Raw genomic sequence first — 20053 nt, 5'->3', positions numbered from 1 at the left:
TTTGTGAGGCCACACTCCATCCAGCTATCTAAAGGAAAAAACACTACCTGTGTACCTCATCTGAACGGTTCATAGTGTCTTTGAATATGCGAGCCATACACACCCCACAGGATTTAAAATGATTTTGCCTTTTTAATCTCTAAAATATAGGAGGGCTGGGATGGCATCATGGCCACTTTTCCATTCCCTGATTCTGGAAGCTATCCTTTCATACCTCCACTCAGGTGAGTAGTCCTGGTCCTATGAGTAGAGTTCTGCAAGTGCAAATTTGCTGAAAAAAATGGTGCCCTGCCTTACAATAACTAGGAGTTTAGACAAAATGAGGATTTGGTTTAAACATTCTGAAAATCTGGCTATATGTAAAAGTTTTGGGTCATTTTGTTAACCCTGTAAAGACAAGAATTAACTCTTCCCCAGTAAAAAGATATCTGTAGGTTGTTCTTATTTACTATGAAGAACTGCTTAATAGTGCACAAGAACAGTATTAACAGGATTACCAGGAAGGCTCAACAACAGGACTTGAAGAAAGCATTATTCAGCAGTATTCAAACCCTCTCTTCAAACCATTCTACCCTCCATTTTGCCATGGACATGTAAACCCACAACTACACAGATATACTGGTAGGTGTCTGTAGGTGTGTGCACAGACCTTTGCATTTCAGGGTGCTATTCCATAAATTACTGAGACTTTTGATTCAGTTCATTATTCTCAGGATTTTGAGTGTTCTCATGTATATGGCATCTAGGAGCAAAATTACACTGAGTAAACGAATGAATGTGTAAGCCATGACTGTTCTAATTATGCATTTAGGTTAATCAGAGAAATAATTGTGCATGTGTTTGATTTTCAGACATGTTCTTGCTCTTGACAGATTGAATCTGGATTTGTATGATAACGCGAATGGGGAGGAGAACTTCTTTGCATCCACATTTTAAAAAGTACTAGGAATTAGTACCCAGAGTTTAGAAATGGAAAAAGGAAATGACGCAGTAATAGTGAGCTGAACTTACACATAAACACATTGATCCAAAGATTGGGAGTAGACAAAAGGAGAGACATCCTGAAAATATAAAGTGACTTAAAAACTCCACCAGTTGTGAGAAAGACAGCATTCATCTTAGCTGTTCTTTAGTAGTTCTCAAAATGCTTTCCAACTGTGAAAAACATTCTTCTGTATGAATAAAATACAATAATTTTTCACATTTGGGTTAGCATAACAGAGACATTTTTGTTACCAAAACTCCCAGGATATTTTCTTGAAGGAATAACTCACCTTGCTTTGAGCACAGATTTACATAAATAGGTTTTCCCGTCTCACTGGTTTTTAGCTGCATCCATGTATGAAGGTATTTTTTACTCCGCTTGGCCATTACCTTCTGACCTTGTTTTGTGAGAAAAAGAGAGCTGTTGGCCACCTTCAGGAGCCCATCCTCGTGGCAATTCCACCTGACTGCCTGGGGGCAATCGACGATGATGCTGCGAGACGACAGAGCAGAGCGCGTAGAGATGCTCAGGCACTGGGCAGACTTCACGTGGAGGAGCCTGTCATCTGCCATCCACTGCCACTTCTGGTTCAGGCTGGTCATATTGCACTTTTCCATAATGACTCCTCTCTTTTCTGAAAGACACTGCTGTTTCTGGACATGGATAATCAGAAACCCTTCTGGGAAAGGAAAATTCCAGAAAAATACAATAGATCACACATTTACTTGACAAAAAGAAAATTTTCAATGATTTAAAATACATCAGCAGATAAATCTCTCTTCCCACTTTCTATGTGTTGCACTTTTCATGAAACTTCCCGTAAGTTGAACCAATTTAAAATAAACCCTCCAAACACAACACCCACATGATGCATGTGCTGGTAATGTAAATAATGAAAATGAAAAACCCCAGACTATTGTAGCAAGGTTATGTTGACCTTCATAGAATATAAAAATAAGAAAAACTTAAACTGGATATAAAAGAAATCCAAGAACTATTAACTTCAAACACCAGTTCCTCATTTCCCCTGCTTGAAAGCATACAGAGATCTACATGAGTTCTCAGTCTCTGTTTCAGTTTTACAACACAGACTTTAAAAATTATAATTTACTGCCTGCAGGTTGTTTTAGTAACATTCATAATGTTTCTGAGGGAAACATATAGGAGGATATTCACAAATCTATGTTTCTCAGTGCCTGTGTTACAGGAATGGAGGTTCTTTACTGATAGGAAGTACATGTTCTACTGGATTTATCCCAACATATCTAGCTGTTAGCTTTGTGACCATTCCAATTCACATAAGATCAGCTCTCTGTCACCACGCTTAAAGATCAACACCAACTACTCAAATGAAGGAAACTACAATGCATTCATCAAAACCCCACGAAGTTACCAATGCAAAATGTGTACTTGTTACAGAACACAGAACCGGTTATTTCAAATGCAGCCTCCCTGCCATATCATGTTAATGTTGTTCTTGGTTTTTAATCTCAGTTACTCACATTTCCAGCCCCATTAGTTACAATGTGCTAAACCAAATGTGTATTTATTTCCTTCAGTTGATGTTGTCATTCCCCTGTTTTTACAGACCTGGGTATTTTCTAACTAAGCATTACAGAAAGCTCCTGTCTCTTAAAGTTTCACAAAGTATGAATAAAAGATAGGAATCTCTCCTTTGAAACATTTGTCCCAAAAATTCAGCTCCTGGACTGTCTATCAGGAGATGTTCTTAAAAAAAGGAGATATATCTCCAGCATAGAAGAAGGCAGTTTATTTTCCTTTGGAAAGGAATCTAAACAGAACGGGCTATGTTGGCCCTGCCCCTCATTCCTCTGGTATGAAGCCCAGAGAAGAGCTGACTCGGTTTTTGTAAGTCACTGGCTGTGCCAGAGGGCTCTGCTCAGTGGCAGAAAGGACAATACAGCAGAGGGGATGTGGGGAGAGACACTTACCTGAGAATGTCAAGGCAAGACAGGTAGAAACCAGGACGTGAAATAAAGAATCCATTTTCCCTCTAGCAACTCCCCATGCTTCTCTTAAAAAAACCCACCTCAGATAAGTGAAGCGAAGGCTAGGAAGGAAATGTGCCTTCACAGGGGGAAAAAGTCAGTGACGAGCACTTCCTTCTATTCAATTGTTTTGGGGGGTTTTACAGCACTTTGTCCTTTTACATGATTCTTCGGTTTACTAGTTCGTTTATTTTGGAAAAATACAAGCAAAAGAGAAGTTTTCAAACACCTGGGAAATTAAAAGAGATTATATTGAATCTCTTTAGACTAAAAGAAAGGGGATCATACTTCTGTGTAATTTGTTGCCTGTGAACTATTACAAATCTATAGGTCATCTGGATGGTGCTGACTAAGTATTATCCAGGGAACAAACACGTATTTTTTTGTAACTACACATAATCAAGAAAAACCTCAATATTGATATTTCTAACTCCACAAGTTCTAAAAGCCAAGTGGAGGGTGAGGAGGAACAGAAAGAGGAGGAGGCAAAACTCTGGCATCTGTACCAGATCTTACAGAAACTCCCCCAGAGGAATCAAGTGATGCTGGGTTTGCCTTCCCATCAGGTGGTGCACCTTGCTCCATGTCAGTGGGGGATTCCCTGTGTCCTCTGGATTGGTTCCCAAGTGGTCTGAAGCCATGGTGGAGGCTAACCAAATTGTGCTGGGCTGAGCCTGTTTATGGGGGTACAAGAGTTTGTGTGCATTAACTACTCTATGCAAGAACAAAGACTTCAGTTACTATTTTATAGTAAGGGTAATTTATTAGCAGTATGAAGCAAAGTCAACATCACTGCATTAAAAACTCATTATACCCTGTAAACAGACCTCCCAGTGCTGTAAGTCATAATGCCAACTTCACATATCTCTTAAAAACAAACTTCCACTGAACAATAAAGGAAACAGTCATAGCAGCATTTTCTTTCTTGTATAACCTGTCATGGAAGAGTCCGTATCACTAAAGGCATCCATCTCTTACTGAAAGAGACAGAGCAACATATGCAAAAATTTCTGTATTAATAAAAGACAGACAAATAGTTAAAATCCTTACCATTTAATATATGCTACAAAGTTTCTTTTAAAAGTAGAATGACTTACACAATTTACAAATACACTGGATTCAGGTCTGTAGCAGAAGCATGTTCTAAGACAATCAACAGTATAGGGTAAATACATACACACTGAATAACAGACATTGTGCTCTGCAACTGCTCTGTAAGACCTACAGTAAATACACATTTAATAGTTAGTAGTATGAAGAACATATATTTCCATATAAAATATTAACTGCTTTTGAATAGTTTCAAAAACAAGATCTTTAATTTTTTTATTATCTCCTTTTTTTTTAATCCGTTGTTGAACACTTGCAATTTTAGCAGCAAGAATATTATGTGGCCAAGAAACAAGCTCACCACATAATCAGTAATAGCACTTTACAGTACAGTTGACAGTCCATTCACAAGACAGTTTGCAAACGTCAAAGCTTTTATACACTTGTTAAACATTTCTTCTGTAGAAGTCCCAATGTCCATCTGACTGCAGCAGTAGCATATACATACATTCCATATGGCAGATATCAGCATTACAGAATTAAACCATCTTTAGATACATACACAAAATCCATGTGTAGTTTCAGCACAGTACCTTCTTTATAAATCATTTTTGGGAAGCTCACAATACATTCATATATGGTAAGGGTCCAGCAATCTCTGTACTTTTACCAAACCGTCCACAATCCTTTCAGAAGTTGGCCTCAAAGCCGTCTTTCCCACTGCAGTAAACTCCTTGAAGAAGCTGCTGGTAGGTAATGAAACAAATTACCTCAAGAGACTGACATTCGGTTTCACTCTCCTCGGCTTCACTGGACAGCTTCTGCAGAAAGTCTGCTTTCATACAGACTCAGTGCATGGTGCACAAATTCATACTGCTCGCTGGTCTGAACCATTCCACCCCTGGAAAGGAAACACACTGGACTGAAATCCTATTTCTTAAGATTGTAACACCCTCCAGCTCCCACCAGCCCCATGACCACCAGATAACACAAGCCCTTTCCTCAATTTTTGACTTGGAGTTTGCTTGTGTAAGTGGGGAATTTTTGTCACAGCAGAATTACTTTCTTCATGACTTATGCCATCCAGCACATACCCAATATGAAGAATTCCCAGTTCCATCAGGGTAAGAATTAGAGAAGAAAACATCTGGTATCTACAATGTTAAAACCTACATTTCAAATTCAGTATATTCAAAGAGAATTTTGCTCAATCACTTGGGCAAGGAAGGCCAGATACATGGATGCAGCATTACCACTGATGGAGCAAGGAAGTAGACAGAATCTGGCCTTTCATTTTTGTCCTTTACTAAAAATGCAACCTTCTGTGACACACAGATGGCCTGTGCAGAGAACAGCTCTTCCTGTCCTCTTTCTAAAGCCTACAATGCATCCTGTCCAAACAGCCACAACGTACAAAATTTTACAGCAGTGAATCATTTCACCACCAACAATGCAAAAGAGTTTAACCTAACCATAAAAAGAACTAGTTGCAGCCAGCTTGGATTAAATGCCTACATTTTATATATTCACCTGATAACAATCAATTTTTCAGGTCTAAGTATGAGGATCAAGTGCCACCTCTCCACTGCTGGTTGCAGTGTGGTAGGAAGGGGATATCCTACAGGAGGTAGGTGTGGTAGGAGTGGTACCATTTAGCTCTGAAATTAAATTGAGCCTCTTTCTGTCAATATTGAGGTATTTGAAGTCTCTCTTCTCATGGAGCAAGGCCTCAAGTTTACTTAATTCCACTTCTATTATCTCATCTGCCAGGGTATTCAAAGCTATCTACTCTGCTTCTAGAAAAAAGCACCTGGTTCATCCTCAGTGTGCCCTGGAGCAGCTAGTTATCTTTAGGATGATGAAAGACTAAATGGCCTTAGCGAGGAGGAAGACATTAAGATATGTACCACATTTGGCTTCAGTTAGATCTTCATTGAAACATTCAAATTTGTGAGGTATTTGGATCCAGAGCACTGTTGGAGCCAGATATCTTACAGGAGCAGGTCTGACGATCTCATAAGATCCCTAACAATATATATGGTACTGCTATACCAAGCTATTTGAAAAATGGTAAAATTGCCTCAACAAGTGCTGTCCTTTAGTATCAGAGAAAGTTATCTACAACCACAAGGTCCTTTCATTTTCTTCAATGCTATTGGATGGCTGAATGGCCATGGCAGGAAAATCATAATTGAAATAATACCTACTTTAAGCAAGTGACCAGCTGTCTGTGTTCCTCCAATGAGCTCAGGAAAATGTAGAACACCTTTGAGTGAGCTGCATGGCTATTATGATATGCTATTCCTAGGAACAAAATCACAGGTCCCATGCAGCCCAAAATGCAGCACTCTTAGCTTTGCCATCAAAGACATCCACAAATTCCTAACTCTTGGCTGCCTTTTGCCTTCAGCTGCTTTCCTCTGTGTTTGTCCCCTGCCTGGAGATGCAGCGAGATACGAGAGGTGATGGGAGGGCTTTGCTCTGTCCTCTGTGCTGCCTTGTCTCCTTCCTTCCTCCTCACTGCTGTGTCCTGCTCTGCCCACGCAACGCCTTCCCAACCAGCTTTCCTCCCTGTCTTCCTCATCAATATTCCCCCAAGATGTTCTCTAAGGGAGTGCACTTCCCAGGTTAGATCTGCTGTGTGGAAGGGGTGGAGGAAGGGAATGTATCCAGGGAGAAGGACTTGGCAGGAAGGGCAGGTTAAAACAATTTTGGCTGCACTAGGCTGTTTGTGGTGGTGATCCTCGCTCCTTCCTCTTCAGTGATGAAGCAACATACAAAATCCTCAAGAAAGCATGTGTAAGACTGGCGGGGCCTGAGCCTAGCACCACTGTGTCTGCCCTGTGTTAGCAAGCACAATTAAGAGGTTATGATGGTTCTGAACCTTGTATGGGCAAACAATGCGTATTTCTGTCAGCTTAAGGGCATATGAGTCTTATTCAGAGGTTCAGACAACTTAGCTTTGTCAGTGCTATTATACATGGGATTTATTCAACCACAGTAACCACAGAATGCTTTGGGTTGGTAGGGATCTTAAAGACCACCTGGTTCCAAACCCCCTGCCATGGGAAGGGACACCTTCCCCTAAGACCAGGTTGCTCAGAGCCCCATCCAACCTGGCTTTAAACACTTCTAGATATGGGGAAGCAAAGAATTTCTTGCTAATATCTAATCTGAATTTACTCTCTCTAAGTTTAAAATCATTATCTCTTGTCCTATTGCTACAGACCCTGGTAAAAAGGCTTTCTCTGTCTTTCTTATAAGCCCCCTTTTATACTGAAAGGCTGAAAAAACATGTCCCTGGATCCCTCTCTAGGCTGAACAGCCCTATCTCTGTCAGACTTCCTTCATAGGAGAGGTGTTCTGTCCCTTTGACCATTTTCATGGCCCTTCTCTGGATCCACTGTGGCAGGCCCATCCCTTTTGTGTCCTGGGGACCCCAGAGCTGGATGCAGCACTCCAGGTGGGGTTTCAAAAGAGCAGAGTAGAGAGGCAGAATCACCTCCCTGGACCTGCTGGCCATGCTGCTTTAGATGCAGCCCAAGATACAATTGGCTTTCTGGGCTGCAAGTGCACACTGCCAGCTCATGTCCAATTTTTCATCTACCAATATCCCAAGTCCTTCTTATCTTTGTTCTTATGCAAGGTTCACATTTAACAGCAGGGTATTATCTGTGACCCCAAGACATTGGTTTGTGGAAATGTCTGTGTGGAAGGGCGTTTCAGGAGGAAATTTGCTCACGGAGGGAGGTTTCCTCTCCCCTGTCCCTAGTGCCCAGAAGGGATGTAGCCACAGCTACAGCACCTCTGTGTGTGCAGCCTTCGTCTGTTTGCCAGTCCGCACTGCCAGCTACTCTGTGAGCTGCTGGGCTCTCTACCTCTTTGGGACTCTTTGCGTTGGTGCTTGGAAGGAACAGACCCTGGTATGCTGAGGGCTCAGGAACTGTGACCATTTTTGCTTGGGTAGCAGTGGGTGCATAAAGGGTCCTTTACCCTGCCCTCTGGCTTGCTCCTAGTGCAGCTGGATGCAGTCTGCTCCATAATGAATGTGATGCAGGGTTTGGGATTATTTTTTTTTAACCTGAGGCCATTAGTCAAAACACTTAAACAATGAATTGACGCACACTGGAAATGCTTTTCATCCTGTCTGAGGAGCCAAGAGCAGTTATCGGATGTCATTCCAAGAATGTGCCTTTAAGGTTAAGAATTTGCAAAGTTTCTCAATGTCACAGTAAGTCTTGAAGATGCCTCACATCAAACATTTCCTGTTTCTGTTGCAAAATATAAAAAATGAACTGGGAAAAAAAGTAAGTTGAGCAGACCTGTGGGTTTGTCTTCTTACAAATTCACACAGACCATGGCTGTACTTCCATCCTGGGTCAATATTTTGAGTGGATGGTCCATTTTCTTGTATTAGCTCAGAATTGATGATTACTGCCAGATCCATTCACCCCTTAACTTACACTGAACAGCTAAGAAGGAAGTGGTAGCCGAACATACTCTACCTAGGAACAGCTCTGTCCTGTCTCAATCCCTGTTGGAGCACTGTTTAAAACTGTTTCCAGGGAGAGCTACACGGGCCATTAATTAAACTATTTTCCAGCGTAACTTTTTGCCACCATCTGCAATTTGTCTGGATGCTTGTTTGGTTTTATTGAATATGCTGGGTAATAGGAATGTTTTGGTAAGTCACTACAACACCACTTGTGAGTCCCTCAAGTCGGGTTTTTTTTTTTTTCCTATTGCATTTTGGTAGAAATATGGTCATGGACTCATGTGATAAAAAGTCCACATGAGAGTGGACATCCCTCTGTGTGTTCATTCCATCAGTAACCTGTGTTTGTTTGTTTATTTGTTTTTTGAGGGCAATCTGATGCACAAATAAAAAACTGGAGCTCAGCTGCTGGCCAGTATAAATGAGGAAGACAGCCTCAGCACTTATTCTGCTCTGCTCTCAATTGTACCCCATTGCTGATGTTGGCCATGCTGGTAACTGCAGTGCAACACTGCAATGGCCACAGCCAGCTCTTGCAGCCAAGCCTAGCAGGCTTTAAGTTCATTTTGCCAGCTTCATGACACATGTAATGACCCTGTCTCACACACCACCTGCCAATGATCACCATGTCGGGACTGGGACATCAGGGGAGGTCAGTCTCATTGAGCTTTGTCCAGTGACACTTGGCCACTTTATGGACCCACTGTTGGGCTGGCAGTAGCTACTGTAGTCTTCGGGGCTGCTAAGCTTTGCCTTAGTAATCTGACTACAAACTGACTGCCAGGTCAGTGAGACTCATTCTGCTGTATGGCCAGTTGGGGAAAAAAAAAAAAAAAAAGAAAATCCAGGTTTTGGTTACTGAGTTTTATCCAGAAAAATGTCTTTAAAAATTAAAACAGAGACATACTCTTTGTCTCAGGCAATGCCTGAGAATATGAAGCACCTTAAGCAAGATCTCTGGGGTCTATTTACATAATCTGAAACTTGAAAAAATACAGAAATGTGCAAATCACAATATTTAACAATTCTTATAACAAGCTTTGTGTCATGGAAATTGCTGTTACGAATGTTATATTTGGGTCAGATTTCCATTCTCTTTCCAAGCTTATCTAGGATACTAACATGTAAAAGAAAGTTCATTAGGTAGATCCACTCAATAAACTTGTGTTGTCAGTTATAATGCTGAAAATTTGGGTTGTTTTTTTATGTCTGAAATAGCAACATTAAAAGACACAGCTGAGACCAGAGTTTGCTTCCACTTCTCTATAATGGATTGTAAAAGCAGTAAGAAGAAGATTCTCTCATAATAGCAATACTAAAATGGGGGAGAACACTTCAAACCTTTTTCAATAAGACGAATAGATTATCAGAAAAGAGGGTTGGAAATTTGATAATTTAAAGCAGAGTAAGCGTTCTTCCCCAGGCTATTCTTTCTTATTTTGTTGCTGAGATTTTAGGTCGATAACTCCCCTTGGAGAATTTTACACTCCAAGTGGCTCATGTTGCCCTGTAAAGATAACATTACAATGTCTAGTGTGATGAAGCCATGTGGGAGGGGAAGGCAAAGGAGATGATCCATTAACATGGTCAACTATATGGATTCAGGTCCTTCTGCAATTCATGGTTTCAGTACATTTCAGAGCTCTTCACAACACAAAAAATTCTGTATTAACCCTTTGACCTATGCTCTTTTTCAGCATTTGCACCCTTATGGATGTTTTTAATTTCAAGAAGACATGCATGTCAGAAGCAGTTAAGATACTTGCAAGGAGATTCCATGACCTGGTACCTAGAGCAGAAGAGGAGACTTCTCTATCCTTGGTGCAATCCTGTTTCTCCTAGCAGAGTAAGAAAGAAAAGTACAACCAAACCAACAGTTTTCATTGTGCACTATACCCATATCCTCCTTTAAAACACAAATCCCTCTTCAGCCACGGTTTCACAAAACAAAGCACTCTGCAACAATGCTGGCTTACACTGTTCCTGCTCCCAAGCTAGAATTCAATCAGGGAATTGATCTGACTTCAGAAAAGTCTGGAACAAATGCCTTGGTATTTTCTTAGGCTGGGTAAATTTGCCAACTCAATTCAAAAGGACCCCCAGCACAGCTGAGGAAACAGCAACAGCACCAGATTTGTCTTTTTCCAATGCTCAAAGAAACTACACACTGAGTGAGCCTGGATGTCTCTGTCAATCCAGGCTCAAAGAAAATCCTTTGTCTCCAGACTGCCTCACCTCTCTTGCATCCTAGCAGGATGATGCACACAGCAGAAAGTTCTAAGAGGGGAAAAGAGAAGTGACAAGTGCCCAGCAACCACAGGGTTGTCATTTCAGGGGAATTTCATTCAGTGGAAGTTTCACCCAGAAAACAATGATTCCTTAGTCAGGACCTCAATACAAATGTTACCTTGAATATTCAGTTAATGTGGTCATAAAAGTCAACAAAAGCAATGGCAGCCATTTCATGCAAAGTAACACTCGACTGCAAAAAATTTTTTCAGAATCATTACTGAATCATTACTGATCATTACTAAATCATTTTGGTAATGATTTCAGAATCACTGACTGATTTTCAGAATCACTGACTGATTCATGGTTCTTCTGGAACTCACCGATCCACTCGTAGCTGGCAGACAATGCTCAAAGCATCTACAACTCCCTCTTCCTTTAACTGCTGACAACCAATGGCTGTGGCAATAAAACATCCAGTTCTTCCTATACCAGCACTGAAAAGAAGGCAAAGTTTAATAAGGGAATGGAGTTCACAGATCAAAGAGTTACATGGAAAACACTAAATAGATATGAAAACACCAAAAATACGAAATATGGACTTGCTAGAACCCATAGCTCCTGGGTGCATGTCCAGCAAGGCTGACTTCTCAGCTCACTTTCTTAGAGCAAAATGAAGTGTGCACTGTTCCAGCAGTCCAGTTGTGGATAATTGCGAGGCTTATATTTTTTCAGATTGCATACAAGTGTATGGAAAGAAAACCAAGCTTCATTAGCCCTACAAAGTCTGAGTATTCTCTGGTCCAGTCCAAACAAATGATAAAGATATGCACTGAAAAGGGGGAGAAGCCAACCTAAAGATAAAATTCAGTAGGGCTTTATGTTTAAAGCCATCAAAGTACACAAGGGTTCTGCTAACCATATCTCTAACCATGAAGGCAAAAAGGACCTAGACCCATGCTGATGAAGTTAACTCTCTCTCCTGTGATTCTGCAGGATGGAGAATGATTTGGTGCTATAGCTCTCCAGGTTTTCTTGATGCCTTCTGGAAAACAGCCATTTTGGCATTATTTTTATCCCCGAGGCCTCAACAATTTCGAGAATCTCTGCCCCATTCTGTTTCTTGCTTAAGTAATGTGGAATGCAGTGCAGCTCATGGCTGTTATGCTGAATGGCAGAAAAATTGGAGGAAAATAGTGAAAGCATGAAGTTGGGGTCCAGATCTTTATAGCTCTCACTCAGATAAAAAGGGAAGAAACTGTCTGAAAATGGAAAATGGAGTGTGAGATTTGTAGACCATAGTGTAGGAAATGTATAGATAGCTGAGTTGTGACTGAAGAACCATGAATTTTCATCACAAGTGGGATGATATCTTAATCACAATTGAGATGACATCTCTTTTTAATCATTAATAAATTCCTGCCCATGCTTACAGACCTTACTGTCATATCACTCATCTCAGAAAGACATTCCCTTCTTCTGAAGATCTTCATTACTGAAAATCCGTACTAGAAAAAGGGGAATCTCAATAGCCATCCATGGATTTGTGCATCGTTCAGGGAAACTACAATTCCTGATAAATACAGCTGCGTAAATTTTGGGAAAGTTGCTTATTCATCACATACCAGTTTTCAGAAATTACTGGTGGTTCAAATCTGTCTTCCATTTCTCTAAATCCCCTAAATATGGAACTGGAAAGAAGTTGTTCAAGACAAAAAGTTCTGATTTAATGTACTTCTAGGAAAAAAATAGAAGTATTATCCCAACTGTAAGAGATGTATCATCACAGTTGTGAGACAAACCAAGTAAGAAAACCTATAACTGATTTTATTTTTACCTTCTGTTTTATTTAATCTACTTCTTTCCACCAATACAACAAATCCAGTGCTACTTCCTACTATTTAAATTGCAACATGGGGTAATGAATCAATATAAAGCAATAAAATGGAATTAAATTAGAATTATTAGAAGGACATTCTCTGGTGTATTATAATTTGTGTGAGTAAAACTCTGCTCTTGGGTACTGAATAACACTTTGCTCTTGAATATTGAACCAACTGCTTTTGTGAAAATGTTACAATTTGTAGTTCTGATGTGTTTTGGTCTCCAAATTTGTACCTGATGCTTGCTCTTCAAAACTGACTTGCTTTGCAATATTTTAACCAACTGGTCACTGGGCACTGGACTTGAATTAGGTATGTAAGCATGCAACAAGACAAAAAAGTAAGCAAATCATAAATAAGAAACAAAAAGAAAATAATTTTTCCAGCTGGTCTTTCAAGAGCAGAATTCATTAGCAGAAACAGAGAACAGTTCAGAAGCAATACGCTAGCAACAAGGGAATTCTCTCCATAACTCAAATCCTCAAATATGAATTAAAAGTCAATGAGCATGAAGAGGACCTGGGGAATTTTGCTCTTCCCCAAACACATTCTTTGTTTAGGAGGGCTATTTGATGCAATTTGCTGCGGCCTGGCTTTGGGCAGTCATTTAAGAGAAGGACTGGCTAATTACCTGCAGTGCACAATGACAGGCCCTCTGCCTGGTGATTCCACCCTGTCCTCTTCCACATCCAGCATGAGCTGTAGCAGAGGCTGAGCGCTGTCGGGGGTTTTGTGGTCCGGCCAGGATGTGTACCAGTAGTGCTTCACACTGTGGGACTGACTCCCTTGCTGAAGATAACATCAAGATTTTATATGAACAACTGTATTCTTTGTATTTCTTAAAATGTTGTGGCAGAAAGACAGTAAAAATGGCAAGAGAGATTAAACAATTTTTTATATTAGATTTGGAGGGTGTAACTGTGGATGGAACAGATGTGCTTCCAGACACACAATTGTAAGAAGGGTTTGTGCACCTTAACACTTGGCTGTTTTTCCAGTTGTGTAAGTTCGGTTTTGTCCATCTGACTACTGACTTTATGACTGTATTGTCAATTGGGAATTGCCAGAGGTCTGTGATATATCAGCAACAATATCTACAGAGAATAGCCTGATGTGGGCTTCTGAATTTCTAAATTATTATGTATTTCTACCTTTTAAGGTCATTGTCGTAAGGGTCTGATACTAAAATTACAAGAGTATTGAAGTTAAAGATGCAGAAGACCTGCCCTTCTAGATTAATAAGATATCCCAGTTTGTTCAGTTATTCTCTCCAACAGAGTCTGCTACCATTTACTTTAACAAGAAAAGAGGCTAAATATGGGCTAGGGTAATTTGTGTTGGATGATATGACTTCTGCTCACTTCTCAATGCTGGGGCTGAAACAAACAAATTTTCCCAACACATTATTTATTGTAATGCTTTGTCAGGAGTAGCAGGTTAATCTGATGAGAGTGTAATATGGGGAGTAACTCAGAAGAGGAGCATCTGTCTTATTTCGCACAACTAATGCTTAGTGAGAACCACGAAAGCATGAAGATTTCCTTACATAGTTATTGTAATTTTAGCTTCTCAGATAAGTTATATGTGCATTCAGCACACAACATGAGCAACGTATCTTTTTTTTAGAACAATGCTATGTTAGTTCTGTCATTAACTAAAATCCCTTTACTTTGTCTTGGCAATGCTAAAAGGGCCCCCAAACAAATGCAATTAACGAGACTGAAACTTGCACTCTTTTTTGAAGCCTTTTCTATTGTCAGAGTGATACAAAGTGGCAATACAATAAGTATTCCAGTACTTAGGTCTCAACCCTACCTTGCAGCTTCATAGCTCCTCCTGCAAAAATTTATGTGCTTTAAAAAAGCCAACCCTTTAACTTCATGTAACAATAAAGAAAATAGACCATTATGAATGATGTTTCTCAGATGCAGATTATTACCTTTATTGTAAGCTGACGGACAGTGTAGTTTTGGCATTCTTGCACACTGTTAACAAGGACTTCAACCTTCCCATAGATTCCTCTTTTTTCTGGCCAATAAAGCACACATTTCTGGAAAGCAAACATCAGTGTCACCAACAAATTGGATCCTGGAGCCATATTCATATCTAATTTTTACATGGAATGTATTTTTCTGCAAAATTCAGATGAATTCAAGTGAAATGTTTTTCATGTGAGAAGTATTCCTAAATAAGATTTTGCAGAGTTCTTACTGAATGACTTAGGCCTGGTTTTCAGGATCTGAGTTTTTACAATATAGATCTCTTTCACAGAACACTTTGCACAGCTGTTTTTGTTCTTAAAAGCTGAAGTTCAGTTATAGGAACTATTTTCCACATTCAAAATTAAAGGGTTTTTCTTCCTAGAAAATTCTAAAATTAAACTTTTGAGGTTTTGTCTTTCCAAATGGGACTTCCTTCTGAGCAAGAGATTCAGAATTTGTCCTCTGGTCACAAGACTTTTTATCCTATTTACTCTCCTGGGCCCTGATACAAGAAAGAATGTAAATGTGTCATTAGATCTTACTGAACTCAATTGGACTTAATGTGCATGTTACAGTATTTTGAAGAACCTGAGTTGTTTTACTATATAAGTTTCTGGAAATTAATGTTAAAAAATTCATCAGACTTGCTAGAGCTACAAAAAATTATATGCAGAATTCTCAATGATTCAGCAGTGTTACACTATTTCAGCAATTTATCTCACAAGCATCTACCAAAAAGGAGATGAAGAAATAGTATTTACAAGGCAAATCCATTTTATTTTTCCCCTGCAATAGTTTGCTTATCTTCAAGTCTTCAGTATTCACTTCAATTACAGTATCTCTATAGGCTACAGAAAACAAATATCTCTGTTGTATAAACTCTTCTCTAGAAATGGATGCTTATTCCCTTAAGAATGTAAGGTGTTCAAAAGCCACATTCTCTGAAATAATGCTGGCCAGTCCAACTCATTCATTTAATAAAAAGACACCCCAGCATTTAAAGGAAACCTTCTGTTTTCATATCCAATACACAGGTACAAAACCCCAACCAACCAAATAAATATAAAAATAGAAAACCCCAAAACCCCAAGAGAACAATAATACTAATCCCAGAAAGACCTTGTTTGTATTTCCTCACAAACTCTTGCTGAAGCAACTGGTATACATGTAGATAGACAGTCACCTACATTATGCAGCAAAATGAAACAATCCCTTTAATAAAATTAATTGCCATAAAGCATAACTTCCAGTAAATACTGCTAAAAATGATCCAGAAAAACAATCAGTGAAATGCAAGGCTTTACCACCAGGTGTGATATTTAAGTTGCTACTCGATAACCCAACGGTGGATTGAACTGAATCACCTCAGTTGTATAAATACTTTTCTAAAAATAGATGCTCATTACCTTAATAATGTAAGGTGTGTGAAAGCCACATTTCCTGAAATAATGCTGGCCATTCTGACTGGTTTCGTTCAAATCCTGTCTTTTGCAGAATTACTCGAACATCCTAAATTTGCTGTCTCCCCGAAGAGATCAAGAATGGCAATAAAATACTCAGAAATTTGTATGAAAAAGAGTGTTCAGAAGTTCCACAGTCTACCCATGTGACACATATAGTTACTATCATCTGCCAGATCTGCAGTTCATGCCCCTCCCTGGGAGTGTAGTTTTCAGGGCTAATTTGGGAAAAATAAAAGTCTAAATACACAATTGTGCCCTGACAATCAACAATAGTTGAGTAAACTCCTGAGACTTCTTGATAAATGAGAGCATGCAATGCTCACTACAAAGCCTTCAGGCACTCCAGAAGAGTGTTTTTCTTGACTCTTTCCCAGAACTAGAATTGGCAACTTGAGCTGGGTGGACAATGAAATGTGGCTGTTCATTAAAATAACTTTCATTTAACAGTCCATCTACATTTAGTGAGTTACAATGGATTATTTTTAACACTGTTGCTGTGCATCTTTTAAAAATACTGTTTGTTACTGCTTTAAAAATAGCCTTGAAAGTACAGGTGGGATAAGCTGATGCAAGCACTTCTAAGGAGTGGGGAATTAACATGTTTTTGAAAGTTAACTCAAAAAAGGGAAAAAGATGGAGGTAAGAGGGATAAAGTTACCAGGTATACAGAAAGCAATATACGAAATCTCAGGACCATAATAAAAAAAGGTAATCTGCCTCAAGCTGTTACTTGGACATAAAAGAAAATTCTACTTGTCTCTATTTTAAACCAGTTTAAAAGCCAGATACAGCGGATGAGGAGTCTGGTGTCCAGCCTCATGCGCAAGCAGTAAAAACTCATTGCACATAGTATTTATCAGAAACAACCAAACACGCCCCACCCCCCAACTAAACATTCCCTGACAAACAGGAACTTTAGGAATTTTATACAAGGAACAGTCTCTCACATGACTTTTAATTGATTTCAGCCTTTGTCCTTCCCCCTGCAACACGGCTGCAGGCATAGGCTTCCTTCCATTCCCTCTCCTGTCTCCTGCCATGCCCTATCCCATGCCCACTGGGTGCCAAGCTTCACGGGACCGCTGCTGAGGTGGATCTCTGTAACTGAGTGGGATTTGGCCCTGCCTTGGTCTGGGGCTGGCACCTGTGATTTATCACAGCCAATGTTTTTAGCTTGCCAAAACTGCGCCTACTGCAGCCTGGTCCCCAGGTCCGCCGAATGGAGGAAGGCTGTCCCAGGTGACATGGTATTTACCGGCTTTACATTCTCTGGATTTGGACCCTGAACAAAAGCAGTTTAACAATTCTCAAATATTTGTGGAATTGCTTTACTACAACTCTGCTTCTGTGGTATTTCTCCATATAGCTATGCCTGAAAATTTACACATTAAAGGTCCCAATAATACAACAGTAAAGAATAATAACAGCAAAGCTTCAATTCCAGAATCCCCTTTTACTCCTGCCTTCTATTTACTGTCATTACTAACTCAAGCATGAGAGGTATAATTTAAGAGGGCTTGCAGGATTTGCCTTCATATACTGAAATCCTCAAAGCTAGCACCAAATCTTCCTAAGTTCTTCCAAAACCTATCTATGGTACCAATACTCAACTAATAAGTGATCTTCAAAGAGGCTTATGTGAAGTCTGTAAAAGGTAGGATTTCCAAATTCCAAAATCTACTTGGCTGTGCATATATAAGGGTGCCTATAGACGAACCGAGGGAAAAAATGTTACATGAAATATGACATGAGCTTTAAGCAGTGAGTTAGCAATATTGTCCTAGTAATTACTGACAACAAGATTTGCATTATCGAGTAATCTGATGCATCAGGCAGTATTAGTTCTCTCTTCTTGTGGAATGCTGTGCAAGATTCTTTACTTAAGCTTCCCAAAATATGTTTCCTATTGAACAGGTAACGTTGCTAGTAAGTTTCGAAGGCAGAATAAATGCATATTATTGATGTAGTACATAGCACAATGACAAAAATCAGCTGATACAACAGAAGTCTATAAACTCCTCTGTGAAATTATGTGTCCATAATGTTCTTACACCCCACATATTTATCTAAATTTCACTACTCAGTTGTTCTGACTAAACTCAGTAATATATGAAGATAATACGTGCCTAGTGTGTAAATCTTTGGAGGATTGTGTCCTAGAATATTAGTACAGAATTAGAATGGTCACCTTCAGTTAGTGATTTATCTCATTCTCTCAAAGTGGGATGGATCACCATTTGGAGGTGTCTAATGCTCTTCAGTGACCACGAAGGGTACCTAGATCACTAGATGAGATGTGTTTTTCCTCATGTTAACTCTAAAATTATGGCCTACATTTCCAAGTTTCTCACAAGTTATTCAGGCAGAAGCTTCTTTGCTGTGGACTCTCCTTGCACAGGTAGATTTTCAATTTTTTCAGACATTGTGTAGTTTTGAGGACAGGTTTTACAAATTCTGCATGTTTTCTTTGTACAGCTGAAATAAATACTTTGCTCTCTCTACTCTCATATCTTCACCCATCTTGCAAAAACTCACACTTACCACAGCAAGTCTTAACCATTTTTTCATCTGATATATGGAAGTAACTCTATAGAAACCTTTATTTATCGACATTTCACACAATTCCCATCACTAAATACAAATTTGTTACATCAATATCTTGAACTAGGACACTAATGTCCCGAATAATTATTCTTATGTAAAATAAATTAAGTTATTGCTGAGATTAAGGTTTTTCATGTGTCTCTCATGTGAGAGCTTCTACATTATACATTACTTCATACATTACAGTATATTATAGCTCAAATGGAGGCTGACTGGTGTTATACCAACTGAGGAATATGGCCTACACACGAGAGTCAGGTATGGAGGTTTATTTGTTCAGGGGTGAATGTGGATGAGTGAACAAATATGCTTTCAGATATGAAGGTATTTTTATGTCTGTATACTGCAGATTTACCTCCCTGAAAATGATGGAAATAAAGCAGACCCCAGAGAGGAAAAAATACCAAGTACTATTATGCTAAATAAGGTCTGCTTTTGCCTTCTCTATAGAGAGCAAATATTTTAACAGTGAAGATAATATGTTGAGCATGACCAATAAGAGTTTGCTTTCTTTTCAACAGCAAGCAAAGTTTCAGGAGGAACCTGCTGACGGTGGGAGAGCTCCTAAGGTTTCTAGACAGGACAGCTTGCACAAACACAGCCTCTCTATATAGCCTGGGAACGACTTGAGATTCCTCACCCTTTCTATTTGGAGGAAATTACCATTGCCAGGCACAACAATGCCGATAAACACCAGTGCCTAGAGCCTGCATAACTCAGGTAAACACAGAGCTTCCTGACACGATGAAAACCACTGGGCACTTCTTTCAAGTCATTCTTCTTACACAGTGTCAGATGTGAGTGTTTAAACAGTCAGCATTTCCTCAGTGAAATACTTACTCTTTTGGTTGATTAGCTGGGTCGATTGCTATGCTTTCATGATTAATTCTAAATGTGGGCTTCTGAACACCTCTTTGAACAGTCTAGTGCAAAATGGCATCTGGTTTGGGAATATGTCTTGGGACATTTTACAGGATCAACCTACTTTTCACATAGAGTTTCTTAAAAACCCCTGGATTTTAAGTACATGTTAGAAGTCTAAACTCATGCTGAGAAACAGTGAAGCAGCAGTCAAGGGCAGAAGAAAGAAGAATATATCTACTGAGTGCACATTTAAATGGAGCAGTGAGTTTGAGCCCGGGGAATGCACTCAGACTCTTGGTCCTTTCATCACTCAGACTAGAAACTTTGCCTGAATAAACTCTGTTGCTCTACCATCATGCATCTGAGTTTGAATAGCAGGGGTGTGAGTGTAGCAGGGGAAATACAGCCCTGGTGCTTACATGGCAATGTACTGAGACTTGATTGAGGCACCTACCTGGAGTTGGGAATCGTTACTAAGTTTGGACCAAA

The 20053-nt window shown here is 39.6% G+C and overlaps 2 protein-coding genes across 7 annotated transcripts in view; both read right to left on the bottom strand.

Annotated features, from left to right (window-relative positions):
- The window catches only part of PTPRB (protein tyrosine phosphatase receptor type B), a 63560-nt gene extending 60517 nt beyond the window's left edge, over nucleotides 1-3043 (bottom strand). For 3 of the 4 annotated variants that reach the window (XM_032105315.1, XM_032105313.1, XM_032105314.1), the window contains exons 1-2: nucleotides 2938-3042; nucleotides 1275-1664 (exon numbers count right to left, since the gene is read on the bottom strand). In XM_032105315.1, coding sequence (XP_031961206.1) covers nucleotides 1275-1664; nucleotides 2938-2992 — 445 coding nt within the window. In that variant the 5' untranslated portion in view covers nucleotides 2993-3042. Of the gene's footprint in view, nucleotides 1-1274; nucleotides 1665-2937 lie in introns of all 4 variants that reach the window. The other variant, XR_004239539.1, reaches the window with a different exon arrangement.
- A 688-nt stretch (nucleotides 3044-3731) lies between these two features.
- Nucleotides 3732-20053, bottom strand: part of PTPRR (protein tyrosine phosphatase receptor type R) — a 142341-nt gene continuing 126019 nt past the window's right edge. For 2 of the 3 annotated variants that reach the window (XM_032106739.1, XM_032106742.1), the window contains 4 exons: nucleotides 14591-14701; nucleotides 13283-13440; nucleotides 11152-11265; nucleotides 3732-4945 (listed from right to left, as the gene is read on the bottom strand). In XM_032106739.1, the coding sequence (XP_031962630.1) occupies nucleotides 4852-4945; nucleotides 11152-11265; nucleotides 13283-13440; nucleotides 14591-14701 (477 nt within the window). In that variant the 3' untranslated portion in view covers nucleotides 3732-4851. The remainder of the gene's footprint in view (nucleotides 4946-11151; nucleotides 11266-13282; nucleotides 13441-14590; nucleotides 14702-20053) is intronic. The other variant, XM_032106740.1, reaches the window with a different exon arrangement.

The sequence above is a fragment of the Corvus moneduloides genome, chromosome 4 (assembly GCF_009650955.1).
Source record: "Corvus moneduloides isolate bCorMon1 chromosome 4, bCorMon1.pri, whole genome shotgun sequence".
Lineage (NCBI taxonomy): Eukaryota > Metazoa > Chordata > Aves > Passeriformes > Corvidae > Corvus > Corvus moneduloides.
Note: the sequence above shows the minus strand (reverse complement) of the source record. Positions and strands in the feature narration are given on the sequence as shown.